This window comes from Nomascus leucogenys, chromosome 15 (assembly GCF_006542625.1).
Source record: "Nomascus leucogenys isolate Asia chromosome 15, Asia_NLE_v1, whole genome shotgun sequence".
In the NCBI taxonomy this organism is placed as follows: Eukaryota; Metazoa; Chordata; class Mammalia; order Primates; family Hylobatidae; genus Nomascus; species Nomascus leucogenys.
The window spans coordinates 64,834,776-64,857,499 of record NC_044395.1 but is presented as its reverse complement, the minus strand read 5'-3'; the positions used below and the strand labels follow the sequence as shown (position 1 = coordinate 64,857,499).

The 22,724-nt window shown below is 55.4% G+C and overlaps 2 protein-coding genes across 4 annotated transcripts in view; one reads left to right on the top strand and one right to left on the bottom strand.

Moving 5' to 3' along the window:
* The first annotated feature begins 2,277 nt into the window (after window positions 1-2,277).
* On the top strand, window positions 2,278-5,747 carry ART5 (ADP-ribosyltransferase 5). 3 transcript variants are annotated; one of them, XM_003254780.3, is made up of 4 exons: window positions 2,278-2,466; window positions 3,882-4,611; window positions 5,218-5,250; window positions 5,460-5,747. In XM_003254780.3, the coding sequence occupies exons 1-4, from the start codon at window positions 2,281-2,283 to the stop codon at window positions 5,513-5,515; spliced, it is 1,005 nt and encodes a 334-aa protein (XP_003254828.1). In that variant the 5' UTR covers window positions 2,278-2,280; the 3' UTR covers window positions 5,516-5,747. The 3 variants fall into 3 exon arrangements, with proteins under 3 accessions (XP_003254828.1, XP_003254829.3, XP_012358694.2); XM_003254781.4 differs by having other exon boundaries at window positions 2,286-2,466; window positions 3,882-4,407; window positions 5,334-5,741; XM_012503240.2 differs by having other exon boundaries at window positions 2,286-2,466; window positions 3,882-4,407; window positions 5,331-5,515.
* Window positions 5,748-6,693: 946 nt separating this feature from the next.
* The window catches only part of LOC100598272 (short transient receptor potential channel 2-like), a 48,328-nt gene continuing 32,297 nt past the window's right edge, over window positions 6,694-22,724 (bottom strand). The window contains 8 exon segments of the mRNA XM_030829634.1: window positions 6,694-7,089; window positions 8,019-8,148; window positions 8,917-8,999; window positions 9,102-9,229; window positions 9,790-9,984; window positions 13,709-13,871; window positions 13,963-14,163; window positions 17,757-17,931. Coding sequence (XP_030685494.1) covers window positions 9,160-9,229; window positions 9,790-9,984; window positions 13,709-13,871; window positions 13,963-14,163; window positions 17,757-17,931 — 804 coding nt within the window. The 3' untranslated portion in view covers window positions 6,694-7,089; window positions 8,019-8,148; window positions 8,917-8,999; window positions 9,102-9,159.

The window sequence follows — 22,724 nt, the reverse complement described above, 5'->3', positions numbered from 1 at the left end:
GCCAGGAGAGATTCAAACTAAGGAGGCTGGATTCTGAGTCCCAGTTCCAGCTCTGACTTACCAGTGATCTTGGAGGACTTCTTTATGCTATACTTAGGATCCCTGCCCACTGACTAGTTTTTTTTTTAGACGGATTCTTGCTCTGTCGCCAGGCTGGAGTGCAGTGGCGCAACCTCGGCTTACTGTAACCTCTGCCTCTCGGGTTCAAGCGATTCTCCTGCCTCAGCCTCCCGAATAGTGGGACTACAGGCACCTGCCACCATGCCCAGCTAATTTTTGTATTTTTAGTAGAGATGGGTTTTCACCATGTTGGCCAGGATGGTCTCGATCTCTTGACCTCGTGATCCGCCCACCTCAGCATCCCAAAGTGCTGGGATTACAGGTGTGAGCCACTGCACCTGGCCCCCAATGACTAGATTTGAGTCCATCTCTTGGGGCCTTATTTTGGGTTCCAGGTCCTGGGATGGGAGAAGCAATCCCCCAAAGCCAGAGGGTGGAGAGGGACAAAGCAGTGATTCCAATAGATCTGGTCTTAGGGGCCATCCCAGCAGGCCAAGCTGTCCCCAGGTGGTATCTTTTCAAGCAACTGCAAACACTCAGCTTCCTCCAGAGAGGGGGGCAGGCAGGATATGTAGGCAAATGCTTTTTTTCACCATGACGGTAAACAGTAGGATGATTCCTTATTTTAGAATCTGGGAGGGCTTTGGGATGGCTAGACTCACAGAAGGGGGCAAAAGAACTTGTCCTGGAGCTGTTTTTCTTTCCTTTTTTTTTTTTTTTTTTTTGAGATGGACTTTCGCTCTTTTGCCCAGGCTGGAGTGCAGTGGCTCCATCTCAGCTCACTGTAATCTCCACCTTCCAGTTTCAGGCGATTCTCCTGCCTCAGCCTCCCAAGTAGCTGGGATTACAGGCCCCTGCCACCATGCCCGGCTAATCTTTGTATTTTTAGTAGAGACAGGGTTTCACCATGTTGGCCAGGCTGGTCCCGAACTCCTGACCTCGTGATCCTCCCACCTCAGCCTCCCAAAGTGCTAGGATTACAGGCGTGAGCCACCGCACCCTGCCCTGGAGCTGTTTTTCTAACAAGGACTCAGAAGCACCTCCCTCCCCACCCTCCTCCAAGCCTGGACCCACAGTATGTCTTCCCGTTTGGTCTACAGAAAGGATTCTGGGAGATAGCAGGATTCTAGGTGGAAGAAACTGACAATCTGAGGGGACGGGGGGGGGGGGACAGGGATGGGGGAAATTAATGAGCTAGACCAGGATGGAGTCCTTTGGGTAGCTCTAATCTTTCGTGCCTACCTCAGCCCCAGCAGGCAGCATTTCTCAAATCCTAGCTTTCAGAACCCTCAGAAATCCTAGCTTTCAGCGACCCTCCGGCCGCTGGGGGAAGGAGGGGTGACATCCCACCTCCTCCTGGCTCAGGCTGCTAGGAAGCTCTTCCCTGAGCTACCAATTCCTCCGCTGGCCCCCATGACCTCTGACGGGGCATCCAAAACTCAGAGCCAGGTTATTTATAGATAAGCCCAGAGGAGGTGGGGGAAAGGCCAGTGTTTACAAACATGGGTCACCTGAGTCTGAGCGGCCACGAGAGCGGTCTGGGGGAGGGGAGAGCCTGGACCCTGTGGATCTGCGACCAAGGGCTCTGTCTCTGGCCCAACCCCACTGAAGGCGAATGGGGAGAGGGCCCAGAGCAGGCAGGGAGTGGGCGCTGCTCAGATGCTGGAGCACGTGGCCTAGGGTGTGGGCCAAATGCAAACTGTATGCAAATCGGAGTGCTCTAGGGGCGACCTCTTGGCCGGTGGGACCCCCGCGGGGCCCCCTGGCCTGGTGGGCTGGGGGCCAGGGACCGCCGGGTCAGTGCCCGCCTGAGGGAGAGGCCGAGTCTCACAAGTTCCCTCTCGCTCACTCACAGCCAAAGAGGGTCCCGAAGAAAGATCCCGCAGTCTTTAAAAAAAGGAATTGCTTCTCAGTCCCTCGCGCCGGCGCACCTGCTTCCGGCCCCGCGTGCGGCGCTGGGAAAAGGGTGTCGGATTATCAGCGCGGGGGCTATAGTTAGCCTCGAGAACCTTGATTTTAGTCGGACTCCGGGGACGGCGCGGCGCAGCGCCCGCCAGAGCCCTCGGCGCTCCCTCCCGCTGTGGGCCGAACTGCGGCCCCGCCTTTACCGTCCCAGAAAGGTTCCCCGGTTTGGAGACTCTGAGGAAGCGGTGTCGAGAGCGGAGACTTGGGGCGGGGAGCGGACAATAAACTCCCAGGCCACGCCCCGCCGGGGCCCTAATGCTGGACCCGGGTTCCTGTGCGCCGGGAGACAGGGTACAGATCTGCCTTGAGCCCCTCGAAACCAGGACTACGGCACCTCTGGTCCTGCTCTCACCCGGACCCCTGACCCTCACGTCTCCTCCAGGGATGGCGCTGGCGGCTTTGATGATCGCCCTCGATTGCCTCGGCCTCCACACCTGGCAGGTAACTCCAGGAACCATCTCCTGCCCCCAAGGGGGACATTAAGGGGCAGACCCTGAGGAAGTGGACTCGGGGCTGACTCCTCACAGCCCTCTCCCAGGGACTCTTCCCTAGGATTCCACTCTTAACTCTCTTCCTCTCAGGAAACTTCATCTCTGCAGGGAGCCCCAAGTTCCCATTCTGTCTCCTAGAACCCCCACCTCCATCCCTCTCTGGACTCCTCCAACATTCTCTTCCCCACCTCTCATCTCCCAGTGCAGGCACAGCCCGGCAAAGCCTCCTTGGGTTACCAGTGTGCTGCAGTCCTGGCAGCCCCTCCCAACCAAGGCTTGGCCTCCCCACCACCCCTACCCCAAATGTGGGTACAGAGCAGGGGAGGACTCAGGCGTCTCAGAGCTCACAGTGATTTGGTGTGGTGGCTGAGCACCTACCTGCAAGGGCTTCCTGCTGGATGAGAGGGAAAGAGAGCCTGAGGAGAACGGGGCTGGGGGTCAGGTAGCCGGACACTGGCTGTGTGTAATATTTGCACATCACCTGCCTGCCAGATCTTACAGCCAGAAAAATGCTTGATAGTCATCTAGTCCCACCTCCCACCGACTGCAGGAACCTTTCTAATGACAGGATGATCCCTTTTAGGTTGTACAGAAGTAATGCTCTTTATGCTGTCTTCATAATAACCGTGAGGTTGGAAGTATCCTCAAGTCCAGAAAAGTTATGACACTTGCCCAAGACCTCACAGCTAATAGGTGGTAAAGTCAAAATTTCAGGCTGGGCGCGGTGGCTCACGCCTGTAATCCTAGCACTTTGGGAGTCTGAGGCTGGTGGATCACTTGAGGTCAGGAGTTCAAGACCAGCCTGACCAACATGGTGAAACCCTGTCTCTACTAAAAATACAAAAAATTAGCTGGGCATGGTATTGCGCACCTGTAATTCCAGCTACTTGGGAGGCTGAGAGAGGAGAATTGCTTGAACCCGGGAGGCAGTGAGCCAAGATCATGCCATTGTACTCCAGCCTGGGCAACAGAGTGAGACTTTGTCTCAAAAAAACAAAAACAAATTAGCCAGGCATGGTGGCATGCACAGGTAATCCCAGTTAGTTGGGAGGCTGAGGTGGGAGAATCACTCCAACCTGGGAGGTGGAGCCTGCAGTGAGCCGAGATCTCACCACTGCACTCCAGCCTGGGCAACAAGCAAGACTCCATCTAAAAAAAAAAAAAAAAAAGATTTCAGCCCATGTCTGTCTGACTCCAGTGCCTGTGTTATTTAAGCGTCTTATTAGGCCCTTGCCAAATTGCATATACCTGATATTTAGGGATAGAAATGAGATTCTGTGTTTCTGGATGGGTTTGCCCCCAGGACCCATGTCCAGTGCTCTGAACTTATGTTCTTTTCGGTATGGCACCTCTCTTCCTCCACAGGCCCAGGCTGTTCCCATCCTGCCCCTGGGCCTGGCTCCAGACACCTTTGACGATGCCTATATGGGTTGTGCAGAGGAGATGGAGGAGAAGGCAGCCCCCCTGCTAAAGGAGGAAATGGCCCACCATGCCCTGCTGCGGGAATCCTGGGAGGCAGCCCAGGAGGCCTGGGAGGACAGGCGTCGAGGGCTCACCTTGCCCCCTGGCTTCAAAGCCCAGAATGGAATAGCCATTATGGTCTACACCAACTCATCGAATACCTTGTACTGGGAGTTGAATCAGGCTGTGCGGACGGGCGGAGGCTCCCGGGAGTTCTACATGAGGCACTTTCCCTTCAAGGCCCTGCATTTCTACCTGATCCGGGCCCTGCAGCTGCTGCGAGGCAGTGGGGGCTGCAGCAGGGGACCTGGGGAGGTGGTGTTCCGAGGTGTGGGCAGCCTTCGCTTTGAACCCAAGAGGCTGGGGGACCCTGTCCGCTTAGGCCAGTTTGCCTCCAGCTCCCTGGATAAGGCAGTGGCCCACAGATTTGGTAATGCCACCCTCTTCTCTCTAACGACTTGCTTTGGGGCCCCTATACAGGCCTTCTCTGTCTTTCCCAAGGAGCGCGAGGTGCTGATTCCTCCCCATGAAGTCTTTTTGGTTACCACATTCTCTCAGGATGGAGCCCAGAGCCTGGTGACTCTCTGGAGCTATAATCAGACCTGTAGCCACTTTAACTGCGCCTATCTGGGTGGTGAGCTGTGCATGGGGGAAGCAGGACTGGCAGTGTGGGTGAAATAAGCCAGGATGTCCTTACACAATAATCCCCGGGGCCTTCGGGAGACCCACTTGGTTAAAGGGGAAATGAGGGCTGGAAGTCAGCTGGAGTTGCTGTTCTCTGTGACTCAGGTTTTTTTGGGTCCTATAAGTGTTTTCCAGATTTGTGAACATTCTCAGATGATTCTATATGTCCTAAAAAGGGTCCATCTGCTATATGGTCTAATAGACCAAAAGAACCTGCTTAAGGAGATTAGCAAGCAGCAGAAAGAGCCAGGGGGACTGCTTCAGGTCTCAGGGGGGCCCTGGGCTTGATGGGGCTGACAGGGCATGTATGTGCCATTCCCAAGTGCTGAGGCAGGGACAGATGGAAGAGTGACTGGGTCTTGGGTGGGAAGAGGGATGGAAAGGCAATCTGGAAAGACTTCCTGGAGGACGGAGGAGGAAGGGAAGTCAGAATTTTCCCTTTAGGTGAAGGGAAAGATAGATTGAGAGGGGAAATGGCCCTGCCAGGGCCTGGTGAGCCAGGCAGTTTGGGTGTGAGTCTATTCACACGGAGGCCTCACCCTGCTGTCTGTTGCAGGGGAGAAGAGGCGGGGCTGTGTGTCTGCGCCAGGTGAGTTGCCCTTCCATCCTCCCTCAGCTGCTTTGACTCCCCCTCACCCTGCTGACCCCTTCCTCCTCTTCTCCCTCCAGCAGGGGTGCAGCCAGAGTCACAATCTGAGGGGGCCTCCTCTCTGCCCCCCTGGAAGACCCTGCTCTTGGCCCCTGCAGAGTTCCAGCTCTCAGGGGTTGGGCCCTGAAAGTCCAACATCTGCCACTTAGGAGCCCTGGGAACGGGTGACCTTTATATGAAGAAGAGGCGCCTCCAGCAGCCTTGAGAAGCAAGAACATGGTTCGGGACCCAGCCCTAGCAGCCTTCTCCCCAACCAGGATGTTGGCCTGGGAAGGCCACAGCAGGGCTGAGGGAACTCTGCTATGTGGTGGGGACTTCCTAGGACAAGCAAGGGAAGTACTGAGGCAGCCACTTGATTGAACGGTGTTGCAGTGTGGAGACATGGAATTTTATTGAGGTAGCCACGTGATTAAATGGTATTGCAGTGTGGAGACATGGAATTTTATGATTGGTTTATTCCATGAGACTAGACCTTCTACCCCGCTCTGGCCTTGCTAGGCTGAAGGACTGACTGAGGGACTAAAAAAAAACTTCTTGGGGCCAGGAGCAGGTGGCTCACGCCTGTAATCCCAGCACTTTGGGAGGCTGAGGTGGGTGGATCACGAGGTCAGGAGATCGAGACCAGTCTGGCTAACACGGTGAAACCCCGTCTTTACTAAAAATACAAAAAAATTAGCCGGGCGTGGTGGCAGGCACCTGTAGTCCCAGCTACTTGGGAGGCTGAGGCAGGAGAATGGTATGAACCCGGGAGGCGGAGCTTGCAATGAGCTGAGATCGTGCCACTGCACTCCAGCCTGGGCAACAGAGCAAGACTCCGTCTCAAAAATAATAATAATAATAACTTCTTGTTATTATTAACACGGTCTCCTGTGCAGACCTGTGTAACCCTCTAACTTGCAAATCCAGAAGCTAGAACAGCTAGAGGGTCCTCATGACAACCATGAAGGCGGGAAAGCAGGCAGGTGATTCCTCAGCCCCACTTGTTAGGTGAGAAATGCAAAGCCAAGGAAGGAAGCAACTGATCAGAGGGTTCCCATTGAACCCCGGCCTCCCGCCTCCCCAGTCTCCTGCCTCCTGGTCCAGAACTCTGTCCATGAAAGATCTGAGGAAACTCAAAGTAGGATCCTAAGCCCAAGATACTTGGGAACACAGAGCAAGTCATTTCTCTCTGCCCTGCTCCCACAAGGGTCCATTTCAGGGGAAAGAAGGGGAAGGACCTCAAAACATCAAGAGACAGAGATTCTCACACAGCCCGGAGGCCTCTCACATCCAGAACAGAAACTTTATTGAAGCAAGAAAAGCAGCACAGGCTCCTCCCAAGGGGCTCCCCACCCTCACCCTCCTAGGCCACTGTGCTCAGCAACAGAAGAAGGGACTCTTCCGCTATATCAGGACCTCCTCTCAGTCCCCGAATCCTCCCCCTGGGGCAGGTCCCCAGCCCCTCTGCTTCCTGCTCCCTATGCACTAGCACATGAGCTGGGGAGCAGGGGCCAGACTCTCCAGAAGCCAGAGTCCTCACCCCTCCAGTGTCCTGAAGCCCGGTTCCTGATGATTCCTGGGTCCCCACAATCCCAGGCCCTGTCAGCTCTGGGGTTTCAGGGATGGGAGGCCCCAGGTTCTGGAAGCTGTTGTGCACTCAGGTGATGGAGTGACTGAGGACGCTGGCACCGTCGGGAGGCCAGGGTGTCCCTCCCTCTGCCAGAGTTCACCACACACCAGCTACCTTGCTTTGCAGTCGAGATATGGTCTTGGTCAGCTCTGTGAGTCTGTTGCCCAGGTCTGGAGGAGGTGGAGTACCGAGGGGCCTTTCAGAGGATGAGCCTGCCCTGTACCCCTTTTACCCTTTACAGTACCCCAGGGGTTGCCCTATCCAGGATTCCTGAGGGAGAACTGGAAGAAGTGAGGAACGGGTTTGTGGCTAGGGGTCAGGTGGGTGGGTGAAGCTGGGGCAGGTGAATCTGATCAGGGGTGGGAGGGAGGAGCTGAGGAGCTGGAAAGAAGGAAAGTCTGGGGGCCAGAGAAAGATGACAAGCCACGGGGAAAGCTGTTACTGGACTGGGTAGATATTTGTGCGTTCACCCGCCTGCCCTCTCCCGAGTCTATGGCCAGCCAGCTCACCCCATCCTTCAGGGCCCAGTTCAGATCCCACCCCCTTTGTCCATTCTGCTATTCTATCCTCCTGCCTTCTCATGAGCCTCTCAAAATGACGTGCTCCTTCTCCCTTCAGGCGCCCATAGCAATTCGCATCTTTCTTAGCTGCATTTCGTGCCCAGTGTGATGGTTTCTCTTCCTCACCAGACTGAAAGCTTCCCATGTGTCCCTGCTCTACAGTGCCCCGTCCGTCCCTCCCTCCAAGACAAGGCCTGAAACGAAGGAGGCCATAGTGACGAATGTTGGTGGAACGAGTCAATAAGTGAGTGAATGGAAAAGGTGAATGAGTGACTGGGTAAGGGAATGAATGGGAGAATAACTGAATGCACCTGAAGGCAGGAATGAGCGCTTACATGAAATGAGTGGGATAAATGCCCGGATGGGTCAGAGGGTAGTGGAGTGCAAGGGGCATGCTGTGCAGGTTGCCCTTCCAAGGGCAGGGCAGGATGGGACCACATATTATGCAGGCTGAATGAGGACATGACGCTGGGTATGGGGCCTTTATCCCAGCTGAACAAGGAACAGGAATGGGGAGGGCTTGGAGGTGGGTGACAAACCTTTCCGCCGGGTCTCCTTGAATTCCCGCCGGGCAGTCTCTATGTAGCGCTGTACCAGGGCCTTGATGACGCGAAGGCGGTAGGATCCATGCTCTTCCTCCCCAGGCACAGCCCCTGCCCCAGGATTGGCCTGGAATGGGAAGACAAGAGGGTGAGGGAGATTCTCTACCTCCAGCCTTCCTCTGATCACTGCCCACGTCCCCCCACCCCCAGGCAAAAAAGGCCCAAGCAAAGTCTGTGTAGACTTTTCTGTCCCTGACCCACCTAGCCCGGGTGCGGACATCTCACAGTGCGGACCTGGAAGGTAGAAGGACAGGGGCCAGAAGCTGGGGAAGGGCTGACGGTGAGAGGACCAGGAAGGGGTGGGCGAGGGCTGGGGGCTGATGGTGTGGAGGGGGAGAACCCCCTACAGACATGGCAGTACCTGAATTAGGAAGGCACCCTCATGCCAGGCCAGACTGGGCTGGGGAGCTCCCTGGATGTCCGGCCTCTTGGCCTCCTCTCTTAGGCCACTGTCAGCCATTTAACTGCCCAGTTTGTGGGACATTTACCTTTGGCTTCTTAACATGTTTTTTTTTTAAAAATGTTCAACTACGTCTCGGACCAGTTTAGGACAAAAAGGTCTGTCTGGAGCATAGTGGGTATTTCTAGCTTGGGAGGAGGGTGGCAAGGACTTCTGTTTAGGCTGCATGACACAGGGTTGGAAATTCAGGAAATGGCCAGAGCCAGGAAGAGGGAAAGGGAAGCCACGTGAGAGAGTAGGAATTGGGACAGGCTTTCTGGGGAACATACCTGGAAAGATAGATAAGCCCGGGGTATGCAGACAAATGGATGGTATAGACAATACAAGTGAAGCCTGATGCCAGGGCGACCAGCAACAAGCCGAGGAGATACTCACAAAAGTAGGGATGGGGATAGTCTGGCTTCTTGGTTTTGCAGCAGGAACAGCAACAGCAACAGCAAATGAACTGGCAAATTCTCCTGAGAGATTTCAGTGGTGGGAAGAGGTCGGTTAGAGGACAGGGAAATGGGGGCAGGGGCTAGGGATTTAGGGGGTGGGAGTGGGAGCTCTGAGGTCATCACCTGAGAAGGTAGAAGACAGCCTTCGGGGAGGGCAGGATGTTGAAGGGCACAGGCAATGTCAGGCCCTCTCGGAAGTAGGACAGATAGGGCTTGGAGCGAGCAAACTTCCACTCCACGTCAGCATCATCCTGGGAGCCAGGCAGCAGAGGGTGGTGCAAGGACCCCTTTAGCACATGGCCCTCCTGCCCACTCAAACTGTCTCTCTTCTCCACTCCTCACATCTTTGATTCTCCAGTGTGCCTATAATCCTAGCCAGCCTCTTTCTTCTCCCCAGACTTATCTCCCACCTCCCCTATCACCTGCATTTCTCCTGCCTGTCTCCCGTTTCCTCTCTCCCCACCATTGTCTTTCATCTTTCTGACATCCAGTTCCTGCCCAGCCTGTTCTCCAACCTGCAGACCCTAACCCATCCATTTCCTTTCCTCTCCCTCTCATGTTCCCGTTTACTTCTCTACAACACACTCCTCTACCCAACCCTAAGGGGGAATGAGCACTAGACTTGGTGTCTGGAGATACTAATAACATCACCAAGACCCTTATTTTACAGAGGAAAACTTGTCCAAAGCCACAAACAAGACAACAGTGGAGGCAGAGCACGACGCCACATGTCTTGCCTCTTTGCACCCTATTCCTCTCCATTCCTTTTTCCCTTTTTGTCCCTGGCCTAAACTGGCCTCTGTTGACGCACCTCGATCTTCTGGAGTTGGTGATCATAGCAATGAGCATGTTGAGCAGCACAATGACCATGACGATGGTAAAGATGCCATAGAGGGCCTGGCCCACAAACTCGGGCACCAGAAACTGAGGCACGTCCACCACGCCCACACTGTGCTCCTCCATGCCGAACATGGTCCAGAACAGAAACTGAAACATCTCATTGAAACTGGCATGCCAGGCCAAGTAAGGAACAGGAAGTGAGGGGTGGGAGAAGAGCCTGAGCTCACCCCCACCCTCCAGGACCTGGCCAAGAGTGCCCACTTCCATGTAGCCCTTTGGACCAACTCGGCCAGTACAGACACTTGCTGTTTCTGAGCTCCAAATCTTATTCTTTCAGTCGACCAGTATTTACTGAGCGCACAGTAGTGTCACAGGTGCTAAGGATACATCAGTGGACAAGATAAGCACGTTCCTGTCTTCATGGCCTTATGTTCTGGGGTGCGGGGGGCGTGAAATGGATATTACTTATACCAACAATTTAAATTTGTGGCTGGGTGTGGTGGCTCACGCCTATAATCCTAGCACTTTGGGAGGCCGAGGTGGGCAGATTGCTTGAACCCAAGAGTTGGAGACCAACCTAGGCAACATAGTGAGACCCCGTCTCAATTTTTACAAAATATTTAAAATTAAAAGTCGGGGGCGGGGTCAGCTGTAATCCAGCACTTTGGGGGAGGGGGGGATCACGAGTCAGGAGATCAGACATCTGGCTAACAAGTGAAACCCGTCTACTAAAAATAAAAAAAAAATTAGCCGGGTGTTGGCGGGCCTGTAGTCCAGCTATCGGAGGCTGAGACAGAGAATGCGTGAACCGGAGGGAGCTTCAGTGAGCGAGATGACTAGTGGGCACAGAAGACCCGTCTCAAAAAAAAAAAAAAAAAAAATAAAAAGTTAAAATTGTGACAAGTGCTGTGAAGGAGCAGCCCAGGATGTTATGACCTAGTCTGGGGCTGGGGAAAGCTTCTTTGAGAAGCATTCAAACTGAGCTCTGAAGAATGCGTGGGATTCCACATGTCAAAGGGAAGGAGAAGTGTGAAAAAGGGTATTCCCCAAGGCAGACGAGCTCTGGGCATCTGAGAAACTGAGAGAAGTCCAGCACGGCTGGTCTCAGAAGGCAGAGGAGAGAGAGACTTGTGAGAGGTAGTTAGGGACCAACCACCTCATGCAAGAGCTTGTAGGATAAAAACAAAAATCCTTACCATGGCCTGTGAGCAATAGGAAGCTGTGAAGAGTTCGAAGCAGAGGGGTGACGCTGATTTACACTGGAAAAGATCATGTTGGCTGCTGTGAGTAGAATGGAAGGGAAGCAAGTGAGAGAGCAGAGGTGCAGAGACCAGGTAAGAAACTGTTGTCATGGGCCAGGCATGGTGGCTCACGCCTGTAATCCCAGCACCTTGGGAGGCTGAGGCGGGCCGGTCACCTAAGGTTGGGCGTTCAAGACCAGCCAGGCCAACATGACACAACCCCATTTCTACTAAAAAATGCAAAAATTAACCAGGTGTGGTGGTGGGTGTCTGTAATCCCAGCTATTCGGGAAGTTGAGGCAGGAGAATCGCTTGAACCGGGAAGGTGGAGGTTGCAGTGAGCTGAGATCACGCCACTGCTCTCCAGCTTGGGTGACAGAGCGAGACTCCATCTTGAAAGAAACTGTTCTCATGGGCTAGGTGAGACAGGATGGGGGTTTGGAGCACACTGGTAGCAGCTCCAGTGCTACCTCTTTCAGGCAGTCCTTCCCTTCCCTACCTCCAGCAGAAAGTTCGCCAGTCACAGACCTGACCACATTTTCCTTCCTCTTGTATTTACTTGTGAATCCGTCTCATTCCCTCCGTCTCAGCACCAGTTCAGGTATAGATTCCCACAGCTTTGCACTGGTTTGTGGGCTCTGTCTCTCTTATTATTCTGTCCTCCACAGTGCATCCAGGGTGCTCCTTGTAAATATGAACCTGACCTAATCTGTTGTGCTTTGGCTTGTCAACGTTTAAATGCTCCTAACTACCCTCAGTCCAGATGTCTACCATAAAACCTACCTAAGAATTTTAGCAAAATTATTTTTGATGCACTGGTAATGGTGGCTCACACCTGTATTCTCAGCACTTTCGAAGGCAGAAGCAGGAGGATCACTTGAGGCCAGGAGTTAGAGACCTTGTCTCTACGTAAAATAAAAAAATTAGCCAGGTGTGGTGGCACATGCCTGTAGTCCCAGCTACTCAGGAGGCCGAGGTGGAAGGATAGCTTGAGCCCGGGAGTTCAAGGCTGCAGTGAGCTGTGATTGTGCCACTGCACTCTGGCCTAGGTGGCACAGTGTGACCCTGTCTCAAAAAACAATAGCAAAGAACAACTTTTGACTTACTTAGCAGTCACTCATGAATGAATAGCCCAGGAGGGCTTGGCCTTCCCTTGCCACTGTGAAGTGATGTCACCAGGAGCCACAAAGCAGGCTGGTATGAGTAGTTCCCGTCCCTGGCACTAAGAGTCACAGTACACTCAATTCCTTTAAGCTAACAGCCTGAAGCCAGGCTATGAACAAGAATTCTTTGTAAGAGCATAGGTCTGAATACAGCTTCCATATACACTGGAACCACGAGAGAGCCTTGGTCAAGTGTGGATCCTTTAGCATCATCAATAAAACTATTAGGTAGTTGCACTCATGAAGAATTTATGATTGGGCAGCTGCTTGGGAGGCCACTTAGAGTTCCCTGGCCTCCTGGAGAAAGCCCAAGCTTCTCACCAAGACGTCCCTGAGCTTCTGACGTGGGCCCAGCTACCCTCTCTCACTTCCTTTCACAAAATTCTCTCCATGTGCCAACCATGGGAGGCATCTTGCTATTCTCCAAACATACCTCCCTGCTTTGGCGCATGCCCCCTCTCTGCTCAGAATGCCCTATATCTTCTCTGAAGTCCGTAACCTTCCTAGGTGAAGTCCAGATTCTCTCTTCTCTGTAAAGCCTTCCCTGGTCATCTAAGACAGAGGAAGGTGCTTCCTCCGCTGGGCACAATCAATATAAACTCTCCTTTCTCACAGCACTTGTCGCAAATTGAGCTCATTTGTGCACATGGCTATCTTCTCTATGACAAAGGGTCTGGTTTATTTCTCCTGCCTGTGCTTCCAGTGCCAGGAAACAGAACCTACTAAAAGAAAGTGTCAGTAAATAGGTATGAACTCAGTGACAACAAAAAACCTGCAACAACTGAATGACTAAGAAAGTGAATGAATTTTAAAAGTGAGTGAGACTGGGTGTGGTGGCTCACGATGACATTGTGAAATGCCGTCATCTCAGCATTTTGGGAGGTTGAGGCCAGAGGATCGCTTGAGGCCAGGAGTTTGAGAACAGCCTGGGCAACACGGCAAGACTCTATCTCAACAAAAAGATAAAAAATTAGCTGAGTGTGGTGGTGCATGCCTGTAGTCCTAGCTAATAGGAAGGCTGAGGTGGGAGGATGGCTTGAGCCTGGGAAGTCGAGGCTTCAGTGAGCCATGATCACACCACTGCACTCCAGCCTGGGTGACAGAGCAAGACTTTGTCTCTAAAAAAAAGAAAAAAATTTTTAAAAAGTGAGTGAGTGGGCCCACAGAGGGGTTGTGGAGACTGACAGAATTGGGACTGGAACTCCCAACCAAGGGCTTTTTCTGCTATCTACGGTTCATAATCTTTTCTGGAGTCATGGGCCTCTTTGAGAATTAGATGTAAGTTGTAGACCCTCTCTGCAGAAAAATATACATTTACCCTCCAAATTTTGCCTGTAGTTTCAGGGGGTCAGAGGTCTTTGGAGCGCGTGCCTCTGGAGGAATGCAGGTCAAGGATTCCTGTGTTACCCAAGAGCTGGGGAGTTTTGGAGGGAAGTCAAGTGGAGTCTACAGAGAGGAGCGAGCTCAGAACAGGGCCGGTATGCACCGGATCATATCATCGATCATCTTGCCAATGGAAATCTGCAGAGTGCCCAGCGACTCATGGGCCGGCAGAATGTAGGCCAGGTGGGTGAAGCTGAGCATGCTGGTGACAGCGAAGAGCACCTCAGCCAAGAACTGGGGATCCTCGGTGTGCCACTCGCTTCGTTCTGTGCGGGGTGGAATGGGGGCTGTGGCTGGGAGCCAAGAGCCAAGAAAGAAGAACTGGGGGATTCAGGGCTGAATTGAAGGGACACTCACCAGCCGTGGTGAAATAGTGGCAGGCAGCCGCTTGGGAGGCGTCCCGGCAGTGCACGTGGGCAAGCCCAGCCAGGAGGAGGCGCAGTGCGAAGGCTGCCAGGTACAGGGACAGGATGACCATATCCAGGAAGTTCCACCAGTCCAGGAGGTAACTGCGCAGGCCCTCAATCCACACTTCCTTGCACTCAAACCACAGGAAGCCTGAAGCGGGGTGGCAGGGAGCCAGGACAGAATGGGACTGAACTTCTCCTTCTATGTCAGAGTTAGATTACGAGGCAGGGGGAGCCTATGAATGGCAGCGGGGTGCTAAAACATTATGGGGTGAAGTCAATGACATGTAAACATGTAATCTACTCAGGAACAAGTGATCTCATGTGAACATAAAAAAGACTCCTTGCTGATGCGGACACTGCTGGCGTGACCTGAACCAATGATCTCAGTCAGTGGACACTCAGAAAGTGAGTATCACCTGGGACAGGCTGTTTTTTAGGAGGGAATGACTGAAATTTGTTTCTCCGTGCCCTCCACCAAGTAAATACTGGACAAATAACTGAAAAATATTGATTTGAGGCTGGGTGCGGTGGCTCACGCCTGTAATCCCAGCACTTTGGGAGGCCAAGGCAGGAGGATTCCTTGAGCCCAGGAGTTTGAGACCAGCCTGGGCAACATGGTGAAACCCTATCTCTATTAAATTATTTTTAAAAATTAAAAAAAATTAAAAAATACAGAGTATCAGCTTGAAGGGGCTCCAAATTCTCAGGCTGCTCAGGGTGCCTGTGTTCCAGTGAGGCCCAGTACCAGACCTGGAGCTGGGGGTCTTGGGAGCTGGACCCCATAAGCTAGGTGGCCCTGCCACATTGCACCCTTCTCATTCCCTGGATACAGTCACATGCTTGTCCACTCACGGTTTGTTCCCTGTGCGTAGAATGTCCTTCCACATCTTCTGGAAGCCCAGCTCACCTTTGTGGCCTAGGTCGCATGTTATCTTCTCCAAGTAGCCTTCCCTAAGCAGATGGAGTGAATTTCTCGGGGTTTTGTGTTCTCACAGCTCATATCTCTGTGATCCCATCACTACAGGGCACTGCAGGATATCTCTCCACAGGTCTGTCTCTACCCTGCCTCCCCCTGAACTTGGAGCCCCTCAAGGGCAGGGACTACGTCCACTCATCTCTGTCCCTGGCGCCGAGAACAAATTAAACAAATACGTAAAAAAAAAAAGTATATATATATATATTTTTTGAGACAGAGTCTCGCTCTCTGTTCCCCAGGCTGGAGTGCAGTGGCGTGATCTCAGCTCACTGCAATCTCCGCCTCCTGGGTTTAAGCAATTCTCCTGCCTTAGCCTCCTGAGTGGCTAGGATTACAGGCACATGCCACCACGCCTGACTAATTTTTGTATTTTTTAGTAAAGACAGGGTTTCATCATGTTGGCCAGGTTGGGCTCGAACTCCTGACCTCAGGTGATACATCTGCCTCAGCCTCCCCAAGTCTTGGGATTACAGGCATGAGCCACTGCGCCCGGCCTAAACAAACATTTAGTAAGCTCCTACCATGTGCCAGTGGGAACCTGTGGTGAATAAGACAGTCCCTGTCCTCCCAGGGCTTACAGTCTGTGAGGAACACAGTGGGTAACCCAAGTGGGTCTCACACAATGTGGTAAATGCTAGGACTAAGGAGCAGGGGGACAGAGGGACTGTTATGGGTGTTTAGGAATGGACCCTCACCCTGATTTAGGGGCCAGGGAAAACTTCTCCAAAAGTGACATTTAAGCTGAGATCTGAAGGAGGGGTGGGAGCCAGCCAGGTGAAGGGGCAATATGGGAAGGGGCGAGTGCTCTAGGAAACGTGAATAAGCAAAGGCCTAGACAAACGTGAATATCATGTGGTCGGGAACCTAAATCAGTCCTGTAGAGCAGGAATGCCCTGTGAGGGTGGGGTGCATGCTCAGTGAATGTGTGTTAGATGGATGGGGCCACGTTGAACTTCTCCATGTACTCTTAGGGCTTCGCTTATGATAGGGCATCAAGAAACATTTATTACATGAATAAATGGGTTTTGTTTCATATGTTTCTAAGACCTTTCTCCTCCCACGGGTAGGAATTGTATTGGTTTCCTCTCCACTCAGCACAGGTCAATCCATGTTTAGTAAACAATAGGATGAGAAACTTGCCCTCTTGGGATGCTCTTATTTTCTTTCCCTAAAGTTTCTGTACCAGATTTCCTTTCTGACATCACTGACTGGCCTGGTACAGGGTGGAGCAGTGGACTTGGTATACTGGTGGCTCTGGAGTTTACTAACCAAGCCAGAGCTAAATGAGAGGAGGACAGCCGAGGAAGGCGCCACCAATTCGGCCTGCTGAGCTGAGAGGCCAGAGGCTGGCTGAAGCTCTGGGGATTCTTGTAAACTGCATTTGCTAAATTGTTTGAGAATACTCAATTCTGCTGTAGAAGAAAAGAAAACCAGTGGAATGGATGAAACTTATGCGTTAAGTATAGGCTAGTTACTTTGGTGATACATTGAACAAGTAAAGTTAGAGCATGTGTGTGTGAACATACATAGAAAGAGGTGGACAGACTCTAAATATTCATGATATACTGAATATGCATGAAGCATACGAGGCCCTCAGTATTCATGAGATCTTAAATCAGCTACCCACTGGCACCAGCCATTCTGTTTCCACATGTCCTCTGCCCAAATAATGCATATAAAATTAATAGCTGCTCATCAGGATAATTGGCAAGCTACAGCTGTGGCCAAACATACCTGTCATTGTGTTTCTCCCATAGATCAAGTCTTGGGCCAAGGTATCTTCTTTTATTATTTTTTATTTTATTTCATTTTGGAGACAGAGTCTTGCTCTGTCACCCAGGTTGTAATGCAGTGGCACAATCTCGGCTCACTGCAACCTCCGCCTCCCGGGTTCAAGCAGTTCTCCTGCCTCAACCTCCTGAGTAGCTGGGATTACAGGCACATGCCGCCATGCCATGCCTGGCTAATTTTTTGTATTTTAGTAGAGACGGGGTTTCACCATGTTCCCCAAGCTGGTCTTGAACTCCTGAGCTCTGGCAATCTGCCTGCCTTGGCCTCCCAAAGTGCTAGGATTACAGGCGTGAGCCACCGCACCTGGCCAATCTTCTTTTATTTTTAAGGGATGGTGTCTCTCTATGTTGCCCAGGCTGGTCTTGAATTTCTGGCCTCAAGCAATCCTCCCACCTCAGCCTCTTGAGTGGCTGAGATTACAGGCATGAGCCACCATGCCTGGCTCAAGGCACCTTCTGTCCATTGCACCACCCCCCTAACCCCAGCCGCTCAAACCTCAACTCTGATCCTTATTACACCACCATCATAATTACACCACTTACAGATTTAACTAGCTGTATGATTTGAGTCCTTTCATTTGGTCTGTGAGCCTTTCTGCTCCATGACCTCCAGGAGAGTCTGTCTTGGCAGTACTTGGGGGCTGCCGTGACACCAAGGTAGTTTCCCACCTCGCACTGTGGACCAGGGTCTTATTTGTGAGAGGACAGAAAACTCCAGGGTGGGTAGTGACTGATGCTGAAGGAGGAAGCAGGGGGAAGAAGGGGTCCTTGCTCAGGGAGTCTACCACAGGGCTAGGTCCCCAACTAGGGGTGAAGGGAAAGGGCCCTGTACTGTGCTACAGCCCAGAGGGGTCTGGTTATATGTTCAGGGGTCATCTACAAAGCAGGATCCCCCTGTTGGGGTGCTTATTGTGAAGGACAGGAAGGAGGGCCCCTAAGGGACACTGCCACAAATAAAGGGTCCTACACGTATACCTGTGACCCAAATCATGTGTAGTGAAGTCTCCCAGACACTCTGGCTGCGGCCACGGATGGTGCTCAGCTGTGTCTCCATGACCAGGGACTCTCCCAGCAGGAAGATGAGGAACCACAGATAGGAGGCAGAGTGCAGCAGGAACTTCAGTACTGGGATCTTTAGCAGGTGGCCCAGCTTCCAGGGGAAGGAGGGGGAGTAGGGCTCTCAGTCCTGGGTGTCTCTCTCTCCTGTGAGCCCTTCTAGACTGCTCCACCCACATGTGACTCCCCCTTCTCAGATTCAGTCATGCACTATTCAGACATACATTGAGAATGTGCTACATATCACGCCGTAAACTCCCATCTGTTGTCTCCTTCCAAACCATATGAGGTAGACATTATTATTCCCTTTTTTTTTTTTTTTTTTTTTTTCAAGAACTGAGGATCACAGATGTAAAGTAACTTTCCCTTGGAGGCCCGACAGGCTCTTCAAACTCAACCACGTTAAAAAATAAATTCATCATCTTCTATCCTATCTTGCTCTTCCATCTTCTGTGTCCCCACCTCATAAAATGACCTGGTCACCCAGGCCGGGAATATGAGACATCTCTACGTGCTTGTCCTCTCACACTCAGTCTCCCTAACTCCTGCCCCACACCCCCAGCCCACCTTTCACACCCCTAGTAGAGGGCACTTTCTGAAACACAAGACTGATGGGGGACTCGCCTCATTAATCCTACAATGGCTCCCATCCTGCGTGGCTCATAAGGCTCTGTGAGATCTGGCCCCTGCATGCTTCTCCACTACTCTTTGTTTTTGTTTTTTTTTTTTTTTTTTTTTATTAATTTTTTTTTGCACACAAAAACAAAAAACATTTTCTAAAAATACATACAAACAAAAAGATGCGTATCAAACATATTAGGAAGGTTACACATGGGAAGTCGGGGAATAGAAATGGGGGGTGGGAGTTAAAATAAGGTAGAGAGGGACTTTATGTGGATCAGTGATAATAACTCAATCCTCTATTTGACAAAGAAGAGGGAGAAGGAAGAGGAAGAAAAAGAAAGTGGGATAAAGGATCAGAAAGGGAGGAAAATAGAAAAAATTAGAGTATGACTCCAGGGTAGACCTGTTTTGTTGTCACTGAGTTGGTTGGTTGGTTTGTCTGTTGTATTTTTCATGTTTCGCCAAGTTGGCCAGACTGGTCTCGAACTCCTAGCCCGAAGTGATCAACCCGCCTCGCCCCCCAGAGTGCCGGGACCACAGGCGTGAGCCACCACGTCCAGCCCCCACATTGCTTCTGGCCTCCATTGTAGACCTCCCAGACGGAGCGGCCGGGCAGAGGCGCTCCTCACTTCTTCCCAGACACGGGGCGGCCGGGCAGAGGCGCTCCTCACTTCCCAGACGGGGCGGCCAGGCAGAGACGCTCCTCACTTCTTCCCAGACGATAGGTGGCCGGGCAGAGGCTCCCCTCACTTCCCAGACAATGGGTGGCCGGGCAGAGGCGCTCCTCACTTCCCAGACGGGGCGGCCGGGCAGAGGCGCTCCTCACTTCCCAGACGGGGCGGCCGGGCCCAGGCGCTCCTCACTTCCCAGACGGGGCGGCCGGGCCGAGGCTCTCCTCACTTCCCAGACGGGGCGGCCGGGCAGAGGCGCTCCTCACTTCCCAGACGGGGCGGCCGGGCAGAGGCGCTCCTCACTTCTTCCCGGACGGGGCGGCCGGGCAGAGGCGCTCCTCACTTCTTCCCGGACGGGGCGGCCGGGCAGAGGCGCTCCTCACTTCCCAGACGGGGCGGCCGGGCAGAGGTGCTCCTCACTTCTTCCCGGATGGGGCGGCCAGGCAGAGGCGCTCCTCACTTCTTCCCGGATGGGGGCGGCCGGGCAGAGGCGCTCCTCACTTCTTCCCGGACGGGGCGGGCCGGGCAGAGGCGGTCCTCACTTCCCAGAGGGGCGGCCGGGCAGAGGCGCTCCTCACTTCTTCCCAGACGGGGCGGCCGGGCAGAGGCGCTCCTCACTTCTTCCCGGACGGGGCGGCCGGGCAGAGGCGCTCCTCACTTCTTCCCGGACGGGGCGGCCGGGCAGAGGCGCTCCTCACTTCTTCCCGGACGGGGCGGCCGGGCAGAGGCGCTCCTCACTTCTCCCGGGCGGGGGGGGGGGGGGGAGGCGCTCCTCACTTCCCGACGGGGCGGCCGGGCAGAGGCGCTCCTCACTTCTTCCCGGACGGGGCGGCCGGGCAGAGGCGCTCCTCACTTCTTCCCGGACGGGGCGGCCGGGCAGAGGCGCTCCTCACTTCTTCCCGGACGGGGCGGCCGGGCAGAGGCGCTCCTCACCTTCCCGGGGGGCGGCGGGGGGCCGGGCAGAGGCGCTCCTCACTTCCCGGACGGGGGGCCGGGCAGAGGCGCTCCTCACTTCCCGGACGGGGCGGCCGGGCAGAGGCGCTCCTCACTTCCCAGACGGTGGGGGCGGGCAGAGGCGCTCCTCACTTCCCAGACGGGGCGGCCGGGCAGAGGCGCTCCTCACTTCCCGACGGGGCGGCCGGGCAGAGGCGCTCCTCACTTCCCGGACGGGGGCCGGGCAGAGGCGCTCCTCACTTCCCGGACGGGGCGGCCGGGCAGAGGCGCTCCTCACTCCCAGACGGGGGGCCGGGCAGAGGCGCTCCTCACTTCCCAGACGGGGTGGCCGGGCAGAGGCGCTCCTCACTTCCCAGACGGTGGGTGGCCGGGCAGAGGCGCTCCTCACTTCCCAGACGGGGGGCCGGGCAGAGGCGCTCCTCACTTCCCAGACGGGGGTGGCCGGGCAGAGGCGCTCCTCACTTCCCAGACGGTGGGTGGCCGGGCAGAGGCGCTCCTCACTTCCCAGAGGCGCTCCTCACTTCCCAGACGGGGGGGCCGGGCAGAGGCGCTCCTCACTTCCCAGACGGTGGGTGGCCGGGCAGAGGCGCTCCTCACTTCCCAGACGGTGGGTGGCCGGGCAGAGGCGCTCCTCACTTCCCAGACGGGGGGCCGGGCAGAGGCGCTCCTCACTTCCCAGACGGGGGCCGGGCAGGGGCTCCCACTTCCCGACGGGGGGCGGGCAGAGGCGCTCCTCACTTCCCAGACGGGGGGCCGGGCAGAGGCGCTCCTCACTTCCCAGACGGTGGGTGGCCGGGCAGAGGCGCTCCTCACTTCCCAGACGGGGGTGGCCGGGCAGAGGCGCTCCTCACTTCCCAGACGGGGGGCCGGGCAGAGGCGCTCCTCACTTCCCAGACGGGGGGCCGGGCAGAGGCGCTCCTCACTTCCCAGACGGTGGGTGGCCGGGCAGAGGCGCTCCTCACTTCCCAGACGGGGGGGCCGGGCAGAGGCGCTCCTCTCCCAGAGGGCTCCTCACTTCCCAGACGGGGTGGCCGGGCAGAGGCGCTCCTCACTTCTTCCCGGACGGGGGGCCGGGCAGAGGCGCTCCTCACTTCTTCCCGGACGGGGGGCCGGGCGAGGCGCTCCTCACTTCTTCCCGGACGGGGGGCCGGGCGGAGGCGCTCCTCACTTCTCCCGGACGGGGGCGGGCGAGGCCCTCACTCCCGGGGGCGGAGGCGCTCCTCACTTCCCAGACGGGGCGGCCGGGCGGAGGGCTCCTCACTTCCCAGACGGGGCGGCCGGGCAGAGGCGCTCCTCACTTCCCAGACGGGGCGGCCGGGCAGAGGTGCTCCTCACTTCTTCCCGGACGGGGCGGCCGGGCAGAGGCGCTCCTCACTTCTTCCCGGACGGGGCGGCCGGGCAGAGGCGCTCCTCACTTCTTCCCGGACGGGGCGGCCGGGCAGAGGCGCTCCTCACTTCTTCCCGGACGGGGCGGCCGGGCAGAGGCGCTCCTCACTTCCCGACGGGGGGCGGGCAGAGGCGCTCCTCACTTCCCGACGGGGCGGCCGGGCAGAGGCGCTCCTCACTTCTCCCGGACGGGCGGCCGGGCAGAGGCGCTCCTCACTTCTTCCCGGACGGGGCGGCCGGGCAGAGGCGCTCCTCACTTCTTCCCGGACGGGGCGGCCGGGCAGAGGCGCTCCTCACTTCTTCCCGACGGGGGGCCGGGCAGAGGCGCTCCTCACCTCCCAGACGATAGGTGGCCGGGCAGAGGCGCTCCTCACTTCCCAGACGGTGGGTGGCCGGGCAGAGGCGCTCCTCACTTCCCAGACGGTGGGTGGCCGGGCAGAGGCGCTCCTCACTTCCCAGACGGTGGGTGGCCGGGCAGAGGCGCTCCTCACTTCCCAGACGGGACGGCCGGGCAGAGGCGCTCCTCACTTCCCAGACGGGGCGGCCGGGCTGAGGCGCTCCTCACTTCCCAGACGGTGGGTGGCCGGGCAGAGGTTCTCCACCTCCCAGACGGGGCAGCCGGGCAGAGGCGCTCCTCACTTCTTCCCGGATGGGGCGGCCGGGCGGAGGCGCTCCTCACTTCCCAGACGGGGCGGCCGGGCAGAGGTACCCCTCACCTCTTCCCAGACGGGGCGGCCGGGCAGAGGCGCTCCTCACTTCTTCCCGGATGGGGCGGCCGGGCAGAGGCGCTCCTCACTTCTTCCCAGACGGGGCAGCCAGGCAGAGGCGCTCCCCACGTCCCAGATGGGGTGGTGGCCGGGCAGGGGCTCGGGAGGCTGAGGCGGGCAGAGCACTCGGCGTCAGGAGCTGGCGAGCAGCGTGGCCAACATGGCGACCGCGCGCCTGCAGCCAAAGAGGAAAAAGCAGGCAGCGGTGGCGCGCGGCGGCAGTCCCAGGCAGTCCGCGGCGCGGGCAGCAGCGAGCTGAGCAGATAGCAGCCTGGGCCACAGAGGGAAAGAAAAGAAAGGAAGGAAGGAAGGAAGGGAGGGAGGGAGGACGCTTCTCCACTACTCTTGATCTAATTCCTTTCAGTTTCTCTAACACTCTGGGTTCTCCCTCCCCCAGGCCTTCACACGTATGCTCCTGCTTCCTGGGAGACCCCTCTCCCCCATTCCTCACCTGGTCAGCAGGAACGGGGCTTTTCTTCATGATA